Source organism: Rhinoraja longicauda, chromosome 5 (assembly GCF_053455715.1).
Source record: "Rhinoraja longicauda isolate Sanriku21f chromosome 5, sRhiLon1.1, whole genome shotgun sequence".
NCBI lineage: Eukaryota > Metazoa > Chordata > Chondrichthyes > Rajiformes > Arhynchobatidae > Rhinoraja > Rhinoraja longicauda.
The window spans coordinates 24,459,038-24,471,474 of NC_135957.1; the positions used below are offsets into that span (position 1 = coordinate 24,459,038).

The 12,437-nt window shown below is 44.4% G+C and overlaps 1 protein-coding gene across 1 annotated transcript in view; it reads left to right on the forward strand.

Moving 5' to 3' along the window:
- Positions 1-2,525: 2,525 nt before the first annotated feature.
- LOC144593899 (disrupted in schizophrenia 1 protein-like) overlaps positions 2,526-12,437 on the forward strand; it is a 44,883-nt gene continuing 34,971 nt past the window's right edge. Inside the window, exons 1-4 of the mRNA XM_078400030.1 lie at positions 2,526-3,092; positions 3,497-3,892; positions 7,470-7,539; positions 10,322-10,478. Of these exons, the coding sequence (XP_078256156.1) occupies positions 2,526-3,092; positions 3,497-3,892; positions 7,470-7,539; positions 10,322-10,478 (1,190 nt within the window). The remainder of the gene's footprint in view (positions 3,093-3,496; positions 3,893-7,469; positions 7,540-10,321; positions 10,479-12,437) is intronic.

Consider the following 12,437-nt stretch of genomic DNA (forward strand, 5'->3'; position numbering starts at 1 on the left):
ATAGTTAATGTTAATTATTTGCTTGTGCCATGTTATGAATGCCATATTAGGTTCTGAAACAAAATGTCTAGATGCCTGTATGCATGCATTGTTTTCGTAACAAAGGAGGAAAGAAAAATGACTGACATCTGCTATAAACCAACGGACTCCCACAGTTATTTGGACTACACTTCCTCCCACCCTGCCTCTTGCAAATATGTCATTCCCTGCTCTCAATTTCTCCATCTCCACTGCATCTACTCCACGATGAGGCTTCTAATTTTAAGGCATCTAAGATGTCCTCTTTCTTTAGTAAATGTGGTTTCTCCCTCTGCTGTCATAGATGGATCCTTCATCCATAACTCAGTATCCTGTAGTTCTGTTCCCCCTCCCCTCCCCCCAGATAGAACATAGAATTCCCCATGTCCTTGCCTTTCACCCCATCAGCCTCCACATCCAACTCAGACATTTCTACCACTTTCAACATGATCCCACCAGCTATCCATTCTTCCCATCCCCACAGCTTTCCGCAGAGACAGCACCCTCTGCAACTCCTTGGTTCACTAAATCATTATATCACACCTTTGTCTTTTCATCTCTAGCCTTTATCCAACCATTTACTAATCCAAACCCCTTTTACCTATGCCAGACTTTTTCCCACCCCCACCTGTCTTCCAGTTTTCTCCCCCCTACTGAAATCAGACTGAAGAAGGATCACGACCCAAAACGTCACCTATCCATGTTCTCCAGAGATGCTGCCTAACCGAACCTACTGAATAACCCACTCCAGGACTTTGTTTTATTTGGTAAACCATCATCTGCAGTTCCTTGTGTCTACAAAGTAAAATGGTAATGTTTCCAGAATTGCATAGAACATTTGGAACTATTTGGTATAATAAGTTTGTTCAAGTAAATTCTAATGTATTTTGAAAGAATAAAATATAACGGAGTATAATTATAAATTATTGCATTTTTAAAAGCAGTGTTTCATTTTGGGAGAACAATATTGAAAAAATAGGAGCAACAATATGTATGTTTCACAGTATCAGTGAAAAAGCATTGATAGTTTGAGGCTTCAGATGTGTAAACTAATGTTGGTTGCAGTTTAATGATTTTCTTCATTGTTTTAATTTTGTATGTTGATATTCATTTGGTACATAATTGTTGCATGAGACAAAAGATGTTCTTGCAGTTGAATTCTACTTTTGTTTCTTCTTGGTCAGATGCTTAATGGTGAGCAGCGATGGAATGTTATCAATGTTCTGTGTAAACTGCAGGGAAATGTGCACTTGAGGCACATTTGCTTGGTGGTTCCCATAATGCTTTTATTACATCAAAATAAGTTTTCAATAAGATGTGAATAACAATTATCAAGCTGAAGCGGTACACGAGTGTCAAGCAAAGCCGATGAAGCGGTACACGTGTCAAGTGAAGCTTTCTTTATTCCTCAAGCACCACACAGATCCCCAAACCCCCAACCAGTTCAAATCCTCCTGGAACTCCACTACCAACTGCCACTCCTCCCCATTCCATGTTCCGTGACCCCACCCCCGAGCCGAGGGTTCGCACCACACATGGCTCACCATCAGGGACTGCCACAGGCCCCCCCCCCAGAACCAGAGGCACGGAACTGAACGGGAAACGAACGAGGCAGCCGGACCTCGTGCATACATCCCCACGCACAGGGAACACGCCCGGTATTGACGAATTCGGGAGCAACCGGGTCAGCAGACCACCCCGACGATGAGGCTATGCCACCCGCACTGGCTCGCTAAGGTCCAAATGGGCCGGCTTCAAACGAGCCACAGACACAGTCTCCCGCCGACCACCCATGTCCAAAACAAAAATAGTAGGCCCATGCTGCAACACCCATAAGGGATCCTTATATGAGCGCTGCAAAGGCGACCTGTGGACATCGCAGCGCAAAAAAACATACGAACAGTCCATGAGAGCCGGCGGCACATGGGCAGGAGCCACCCCATGGCGAGACTTCGGGACAGGAGACAGGGCGCCGACCTTCTCCTGCAAACGGTGCAACATAGATAACAGCTGCTCCCGGGACGCACCAGCGGCCGGAATAAATTCCCCGGGAACAGTGAGCGGAACGCCATCGACTAATTCGGCTGAGGACGAAGCCAAATCCTCCTTCAGGGCGGTCCGAATACCCAGCAAAACCCACGGCAATTCATCCATCTTTTCCAGGCCCGTGAGACATGCCTTAAAAGCGGCCTTGAGATGGCGGTGGACCGCTCCACCAACCCATTAGACTAGGAATGATGCGCAGCCGTGCGGTGAAGCTGTGTCCTCAACAGGCGAGTCATTGTAGACCACAGCTCGGACGTGAACTGAGCACCCCGGTCTGAGCAAATGTCAAGCGGCACTCCAAAACGGGCAATCCAGTGGGCCACGAAAGCGTGAGCACACGACAGGGCAGAAGTGTCCACGAGCGGAATGGCCTCCGGCCACCGCGTAAAACGGTCCATCACCGTCAGCAGATGCGAGGCATCCCGGGATGGAGGCAGCGGCCCCACGATATCCACGTGAACATGGTCAAAGCGCTGGCGAGGCACTGCAAACTCCTGCACTGCCACTCAGACGTGCCACTGCATCTTCCATGTTTAGCACGGAATGCACGCCCGGGCCCAACGACCGACTTGCTTCCGCAACCTATGCCACATGAAACGTGCAGCCACCATTGCGACCGTCGCATGGTTAGATGGGTGGGCCAATCCATGAATGATGTTGAAAATCCGGCGACGCCAGGCAGCCGGGACAATGGGCTGCAGCTGCCCCATGGAAACGTCGCACAGGACAGTAACGCCGGAGCGACCCAACAGCACGTTATCCAGCACCAAACCAGAAACTGCAGTTCGGTAGGCTTGTATCTCCACAACCCCCAGCTGCGCCGCAGCCAAGGCGGAGTAATCTATGCCCGGGGCCACGTCGAGGATGGCCTCATTAGCTGGGCGGGACAGGGCATCGGTAACCAGGTTACATTTGCCTGCAATGTGGCGGATGTCGGTTGTGAATTCGGAGATTGCCGTGAGCTGACGCTGCTGCCGAACGGACCAGGGATCCGAAACCTCAGCGAATGCAAAGTTGAGGGGCTTAAGGTCAGTGAAGGAAGTAAAGTCCCGGCCCTCCAGGAAATAGCAGAAGTGTCGTACTGCCAAGTGATGAGGAGATCCCGGAAGAACGCACTGTACTTTCGTTCCGCCGGGTTAAACTGGTGACTGAAAAAGGCGAGAGGCCGCTAGTGACCGTGGAGCGACTGCTCCAGCACGCTGCCGACCGTGGAGTCCGAGACATCCACCATTAGGAGCGTCGACCCGCGGATGCACAGCATCGTCGACCGAGCCAACGCTTCCTTCACCCTATTAAAAACAGCCACCACGTCGTCGTTCCACTGCACGTTCCGCCGCTTACTAGTTAGCAACTGAAAGAGCGGCTACATTATCTTTGCCGCCGCCGGCACGAATTGGTGGTAAAACATAACCATCCCTACAAACTCCTGAAGGCCCCGCACTATGGAAGGCCGCGGAAAGTCGCGAATGGCCTCGACTCTGTCCGGGAGTGCAACAGCACCCTGTTGCGTCACGTGGTGGCCCAGAAAGTCGATGGCACGGAGGCCGAACTGGCATTTGTCGGAGTTGATAACGAGACCATGCTCGCTGAGGTGCTGGCACAACAAATGGAGTTGGGTGCAATGTTCTTGCTGAGAGTGACTAGCCACGAGGATATCGTCCATGTAAATGAAAAGGAAATTGAGTCCCTGACCCATGGTGTCCATCAGGCGTTGGAAGTCCTACGCGGCGTTCTTAAGGCCGAAGGGCATATGCAGGAACACAAACAAACCAAAGTGGGTGATTTTAGCCGTTTTGGGCACATCCTCCTGACGGACGGGAATCTGGTGGTAATCCCGGACTAAGTCGACCTTCGTAAAGAACTTAGCCCCAGCTAGATGGGCGGAGAAGTCCTGGATGTGGGGAATGGGGTAGTGATCCGCGATGGTGGCGTCGTTCAGGCGGTGGTAGTCGCCACAAGGCCTCCAGCCCCCGGAGGCCTTCAGTGCCATGTGCAGCGGGGAAGCCCATGGCCCATCCAAGCGCCGGACAATTCCCATAGCCTCCATGTTGCGAAACTCCGCTTTGGCGATCTGGAGCTTGTCGGCAGACAGCCTGTGGGTGCGGGCGTGGAGTGGTGGTCCCGAAGTAAGAATGTTGTGCACCACACCATATTTCGGGCTGGCCAAGTGGAATTGTGGAGTCAAAATTTCAGGAAAGTCCCTCAAAATTTGGGGTAAATGTTGCCCACTGCAGACTTGCGGATTGGCGTGGCGGACACAGCAGGGCACAAGGAGATCACTTGTGGAAGCGTGGACGAGGCGTTGCCCCCTCACATCAACTAAAACTGATTGTGCCCGCAGGAAGTCTGCGCCCAGCAACGGCTAGGACGCGTCTGCAACGGTGAAAGGCCAGGTGCAGTGGCAAGAGCCAAAGATAAGTGGAATGGTGCAGACCCGTAAGTTCGTATGGTGCTGCCTTTCATGGCAGTTAACGAGGGCCCCCGCTTCCCAGAATGAGTGTCCACCCCCGAAGGGGGCAAAACGCTGTCCACCAGGAATCATCGTCCCGAGTGTGGTGCCATGCATATAAGCGGTGTATCTGGCCGACCGTGGAGGTAATTACTGGTGGCCGGCCCCTGCATTTCCTGGAAATGAACCGGGCGAGCGGCATTGGTGGGCCGCGGAACCCCAGCGTTGATAGAAGCACCACTTCTTATTGTTCATACCAGCTTCTCCCGGAGCAAGAGACTCAGCTGAGCCCCCGGTGGACCCGGTCCCAGGTCGCTGTGCCCTCAAAGGCACTGTCGACACATGATAGAGTGAACCTCCACCCTGCCGCTTGGCCAGCCACAGCTCGTCTGCACGTTCCACTAGCTGCAGGGGGTCATCGAAACTCTTCCCTGAGAGGAGCAGGCGGATGTTGTCTGCTCTAGGAAGGGGTACTCAAAAAGCAGGCAGGGCCAGTGGCTGTCCATGAGCGTGAGCATTTCGCTCATGAGGGCCGATGGCTTACGGTCGCCGAGTCCGCCCATGTGGAGGATCCGCGCTGCTCGCTCCAGGCGGCTGAGCCCGAAAGTGCGGAGGAGCAGCGCCTTGAGGCCTTTGTATTTGTTGGCTGCTGGTGGCTCGCGCAGGTAAGGCACCAACCGGCCGACGACATAATTAGAAGTAGCGGGTGTTGTTGGCTGTTACCCTGTGGATGTGGAATTGAGGTTTTGCCTGCTGGAACCAAACCTGGGGCTGCGTGGTCCAGAAGAGCGGCAGCTTAAGTGCGACCGCGTTTTGTTGGGCCTGGTCGGCGGCAATGGCGGGCTGAGCGCTGGCGGCATCCATTATTGCAATCCAAAATCCCTATTTCGGACCGTCGGTGTCACCAATGAAGCGGGATACGAGTGTCAAGCAAAGCCGATGAAGCGGGACACTTGTCAAACGAAGTTTTCTTTATTCCTCAAGCACCATGCAGTTCCCCAAACCCCCAACCAGTTCAAATCCTCCTGGAACTCCACTACCAACTGCCACTCCTCCCCATTCCATGTTCCGTGACCCCACCCCCCGAGCCGTGGTTTGCACCATGTGTGGCTCACCACAAATTTGATGAAATAAGACCACCAATTCTGTTGATTATAAAAAAATGTTCAGCAGAGATCTGCGATACACACCATATTTGCTATTTGATTCTATTAATCAGTGCTTACTGGCTAAAACTATTTAGTTAAATTATTGAAATAGTATATTTGAAAAGCACTAATCTGAATATTATTCATTAAAAAAAATATGAGGGTTTAATCTACCCCATTAATATTTTTCCAGACTTTATCCAAATGTCCAGTTGCTTCCTAAAATGGCAGGTTGTCTGTTGACAGTCATTTAAAATGAGACATTGCTTGTAAACTTAACAAGTTTCACTTTGCCCCCGGAATGTGATATAATTTTCCAATACTATGAAACTTAGCAGTAAATTCTGCCATAACTTTCAGTTTTGTCTTTTGTTTTGAAGCAAATGTAAAATGCTTGTCATCAGGAAAAGGCAGGGTTAATCTCCACTTATGCTTGTTGTTCATAAATCTAGGTAATCAAGAAGTACTGTGACATGTTTTAAGTAATTCAGAAAATGAAAGTTTTTTCTTTTGCTTCTTTTGCTCTACCAAGATAAAACCCGAATGCTCAAAAACCAATTGGGTTTTTTTCCTGTGTTTATTTTGGGTATCTACAAATTTTGCCAGGGCTAGTGGATTTTTCGGGGGGAAAAAAAGGCTTCATCTGATTTCAAAATCAGTTTGTTATGAGGAATATTGTTATGATGGAATTAATTTGGATTGAAGGCAAGGCTAAGGAAAGAATAGGAGATTAGCTAAATGATTAATACAATCAAGAACATAGATAAACTAACAGTTAAATTGTTCAGGACTATTAACGACATTCAGTGCCAGCAAATCACTGTATTTTAAAAAATAACAGGTGAAGATTGTGAACTTTGAAATCTAAGGTAACTTTTGGATAAAAGGAGATACAGTATTTGAATTGTAATAATCATAACTTAAGTACTGTATTACGATCAAAATACAAAGTGCAGGAGGAACTCAGCAGGTTCCTCAACATCTATGGAGGGAATGGAGCGATGACTTTTCAGGTCGGGACCCTTCTTCAGATGAGAACTTCAGACTCTGAAGAGTCTCGACCTAAAACATTGTATGGCTGTTCCCTCCACAGATCTTGCTCAGTTCTTCCAGCACGTTGTGATTTGCACAAGATTCCAGCATCTGCGGTTTCTTGTGGCTCCATTAAGTGTTAAGATTTCAGGATCATAGTAACCCATTCCCAGTCAAGAATAATACTGCACAGAAATAGGCCCTTCGGCCAAAGTCGCTCAAGGAAACCCCATCCAAGTTAGTCCCATTTGCCTGTGCGTGGCCCATATCCCTCTAAACCTTTCATATCTATGAACCTGTGGAAATTCTTTTAAATGTTGTTATTGCACTTGCTTCAACTACTTCCATTGGCAGCTTGTTCCGTATATCCACAACCTTCTGAGTGAAAAAGTTTCTTCTCAAATTTCTATTAAATCTTTCACTGCTTATCCAATGCTTATTTTACAGAATCTTACCAACTTATATGTCCAATATTTCAATTTACGGAGCTAAATCAAGTTATGCAGTGTGATTGTCATGTTTGATGTTCATGCCCCTGGCACATAAAGAGCAGATTTTTTTATGAAACGTAAAAACGAAAGGATATGTTTATAAAATGTATTTTTAGTTGCAGAAAGCGCATACCAAAAGATCTTTTCCAGGATAAATTCAGATTATTTGTAGTCATAGTAAATTAAACTGCATTGAAGTAATTCATCTTTGAAATTTTCATATTGTGTTTAAATCTGCATTTTATCTGGCTTTTAGCTTATGCATTTTAATTTTGATCATTGTAGCTTCAATCTTTGATCTTAAAGCTACAGACACTTCAGAAGAAGGCTGTTCAGGATGATGATTATGAGAAAGGTGAGCTCTAGTGGATTTTTAAAATTGCATTAAAAAAACTGTATGGTATCAATTAGATGCTTTTGAAAATATAAAGAAATTTCATTTGAGCAGTATGGAAAGTTAAGCTCTGTTAAATTGTGCTGAAGAGCAAATGGGCAGCGATGTAATACTGAGACAGAAAGCGTGATGTGTGCTTTTGATGCTCCACAATATAATAATTATCCACTAATGGGGGAAGTTGTCTTGAATGATCTTCTTATCAAAAATTGATTAATTTTTGCTTCACTCACTTTATTTGAGCTTGAATTTATTTCTATGGTTGTACTGCCAAGAAGCCGGATATGTGATGATAGTCATGGTACACTGGTGATGGGTGAGCTGTTTTGGGTGGTAGATTAATGGGCTGTTTTGTTTTAGTGTTTTGAACTTCTTATCCAGGTGAATATTACATCATTAACTGGTGGTGCGCTGAAGATGGTCTAAAGACTTTGGATAGTCAGATGGTGATTTGCTTGCTTGTCTGATTACCTACCATTTAACATGCTTCTGTGGCCAGCATATATATATGTTGCAGGTCCAGTTATTTTTTTTGCCCAGTACTGACAATGACTTTATGTTTGGATGTTCATTGATATTGTCATTAAATATCAAGGGGAGGTAGATAGATTCTCTTACGGGCATGGTAATTACTAACATTTCTGTGGAACAAATGTCCCTTTTGCAGTTCAAGACTGAATATAACTCAGCGGGTCAGGCAGCATGTCTGGAGAAAATAAATAGGTGATGTTTTCCGTCAGGACCCTTTTCCAGACTGAAGATCTTCAGGAGTCTAGTTCTTCAACAGCTTTATCAATTAAATTTATCAATGAAACTGAAGAAGAGTCCCAACCTAAAATCTCACTTATTCCTTTTCTGACACTCTGAGTTACTCTGGCATTTTGTGTCTATCTACTGAGTATTGTCTAGCCTTGCTACTTAAAAAAAAAATCATTCAAGGATGTGGAATTTGCAAACTGAATTGCTTATCTCTAGATGCCCTTGGGAAGGTGGTGGTGAGTTACCTTTTTGAACTGCTGCAGTCCTTGAGGTGTGAGTATACTCACAATGCTGTTAGGGAGTTCTAGGATTTTGACCCTGTGACTATGAAGGAATGGTGATATATTTCCAAGACAGGATGATTTGTGGCGTGAGAGCAACTTCAAGGTGGTGTTCCCATATTTTGCTGCCTATGTTTTTATTGCAGTTAGAGTTTGTGGGGTTAGGAGTCTTGGTGAGTTGCAACATTGCATACTGTAGATGGTACAACCTGCTGCTGAGGTGTGTCGGTGGTGGAGTGAGTGAATGGTTGTGGATAGGGTGCCCATCAGGCAGGTGACTATGTCCTTTATGGTTTTGAGCTTTTTGAGTGTTGTTGAAGCTGCACTCCAGTTCATGGTCACTCCAGTTCAGTTTCTGGTCAATGGTAAACCCAGGATATTGATAGTCTGAGTTTTTGTGATAGTAGAGCCATTGACTATTGGGGTGATAGCTGGATTTTTTCCTTGTTGTATATTGTCATTGTCTGGCATTTGTGTGGCATGAATGTTACTTGCCACAAATCAGCCCAGGCCTAGATATTGTCCAGGTGTTTCTGCATTTGGTTGTGGACTGCTTCATTATCTGAGGAGTCGCGAATGATGCTGAACATTGTGCAATCACCAGTGAATGTCCCTACTTCTGACCTTGTGACTGAAGGAAGGTCATAGATGAGGCAGCTGGACATGGTTTGCCTTGGAACCTTGAGTACCTCCTGCATAGGCTGGGATTATTGACCTTCAGCTACAATCCATCACAAACCACACAGGTGTGCTCAGATTGTTCTTCATCTGAGGTGTGAATGGAATTGATTATTTAACAGTGGATATCCTCAATTCTGAACTGATGATAGAAAGAAGTGCATTGATAAAGGTGTTGAAGGACTACAGTCTCCTGAAGAACTGCTCCTGGAATATTCTACGGCTGAGATGAATCACCACAAACAAATATTACCATCTTCCTCTTTGAAAGTAACTCCTCCAGCCAGCCTTGATTCCAAAGGACTTCAATTTTACCAGGAGCCCTCAATGTCCCATATGGTTAAATGCTGCCTTTTTGCAAAAGGTGACTTCTCTTACCGTATTGAATAATGTTTATTTCCATCTTTGGACTAAGGCTAGAGCTAGTTTATATAGGTGAGAAGAAAATAATTGCAGGAATAACTAAGCGGGGCAGGGATGTCTTCTTCAAAGCCTAACTACTTTGGTCAATGAGGGTAGGAGTCATTCCTGGTATTGGACTTTGAGGAGCCCGATCTACACACTGTGCTCTTGCTCCTCTTCTGTTTTGTGCTCATAGTGAAACACAATTTTGACTTGCAGTAAAGCTTGTATTCTCTAGAGTTTAGAAAAATAAGAGTGATCTTCATCAAAACCTAAATTTTGAAGGAACGTGACAGTGTAAATGCTGACAGTGTGTTTTCCCTGGGGGAAGAACCAAAACCTTGCAGCACAGTCTCAGGATAATCGGTCACCTATTACACAAAAAAAAATAATGAGGAATTTCTTTTGTGGTTTGTGAACCTCTGAAATCCAGAGCTGTGACTTTAAGTATATTCGAGACAGCAATAGATTAATTTTTAGACTCGCAGAATTAATGTCTCTGGACATAAGTAGAGATGAAGGGTGGAACAAATAAGTACTGCCCTTTACAATTTCATTTTTTTCTCAGATTTTAAGTTGCAAAGAATAACAATTGTCACATTTTTATTTTCCTTTCGTTTTAGCTGACAAGTTCAACAAGAAGTTAGCAGAGTTGAAGAGAGAGCAGAGTTCCTTAAAATTCCAGCTGCCTTCCTACCATCCTTGTATTGTGAAATTTCTACAAAAACTTGAACTTCAACTGCAATTTTCTGAGCACCAAAATGATTGTATTTTTAATAAGTATGTACATTTTCCTACTGTGGATACAAATAAAATCTCCCGGTCGATTTTAGTTAGAGAGGACATTTTGAGAGGACTACTTTTTATAGAATAATTTAATTGTACAAAAAACCTCCATGATTGTTTATAGCTTAATATTTTATTGTTATGATCGTTTCATAAGAAAGCTAGTCCATTCTTTAGTGTCATTCATTCCATGTTTTTAGAAACATGGAAAAATAGGTGCCGGAGTAGGCCATTCTAGCACCGCCATTCAATATGATCATGGCAGATCATCCAAAATCAGTACCCCGTTCCTGCTTTTTCCCCATATCCCTTGATTCTTTGTTCAGTCTGAAGAAGGGTCTTGACCTGAAACGTCACCCATTCCCTCTCTCCAGAGATGCTGCCTGTCTTGCTGAGTTATTCCAGCATTTTGTGTCTCCCTTGATTCCTTTAGCTATCTAACTCTCTCTTGAATACACCCAGTGAATTGGCCTCCACTGCCTTCTGTGGCAGATAATTCCAGATTCACAACACTGGGTGAAATTTTGACTCATGGGGCACTGCATTGCAATTGTATATTGACCCACGCCATTTCTAACTAATAATTAGGATCTGGAACAGAGTACATTGATGTCATTCTGTTTTCTGGGGTTTCAGAGGTCTAATTTAAATTAGTAGGAAGGAACTGAAGATGCTGGTTTAAACCGATGATAGACATAAAATGCTGGAGTAACTCAGCAGGACAGGCAGCATCTTTGGAGAGAAGGAATGGGTGATGAAAGACTGAAGAAAGTTCGCGACCCGAAACATCACCCATTCCTTCTCTCCAGAGATGCTTCCTGTCCTGCTGATTTACTCCAGTATTTTGTGTCTACTAATTTAAATTAGCTAAACTCTAAAGGAAAAGGAAAGAGGACTATATGTGCATCTCTATGGGCTCATCGGCTCATCTTCACCAAAATGGCTTAAAAGGATAAAAAGGTCATAGATTTCTGATTTAGTTAATGTCCTGAAAAAGAGGAGTAGTGTATGTGTGTCTCAGACAGATTACAAAATAAAATGATGTATTTATATTCTGCATTTGTTGGGATTCCCTAAATTGTTATACTGTATGAAATACTTTAAGTGTTAATCAGTGCTCTATTAAAGCTTACTAAGGTGCCCCTTAATTTGTGCTTACCAAGGTGCCCCTAAAATCTCTGACACAGACCAGATTTCTAGATATTAGTTGGGCGATTGGCCAACTCATGAGGGAGAGGCCATGATGACTGATACAGTGCTATGAGATATTTTGCATCCACATGAAAGTCATATTTTATAGTGTAGATGTGCGTTGGTACAGACCTAACAGCATATGTATTAATATGTATCTGTGTTTTGAAATAGCTTTTTACAACTCACAGGTCCACTGAAAAAGTAATGGCAGTTCTTTTATTTTTATTTGTTTGCCTTGGTTTGCTCCCTTTTAATCTTGGTATTTCAAAATGTTTGTAAAGGATTATCTTTAATGCTGGAAGGATCAAAATTTACGGGACCAGAAGGTAGCTTTTCAGCCCATTATCTCCAAGATGACCAAAAGGAGTAATCAAACTATTTCTAGTTTCCATTTCTTGGGCTGAAATCCAATGGCACTCTTTGAATAATATGAGGGTTTCTGCTTCCATCATTCTTTCAGCAAATAAATTCCACACTCCCAAACGCTTTCTGCGGAAAATCTTTCCTCCAATTAGCCTAGTTCCTACTTTTTATCTTAGAGGTATGTGTCCCTGTTTCTGGTTTCTGCTAAGAAAAACATGATGAATAAGAAGGACCTATCTCAGCTTAGTATATACATCTCATATAAATCCCTATTTTGCTCTTATATGTGGAAAAGATACAAAACTAACTGGATCCATTGGTATCAAAGTTTGCAATATCAGTAAATGGGATTATTTATTTAAACTTTATCCATCATCCACAGAATCAAGTTATACT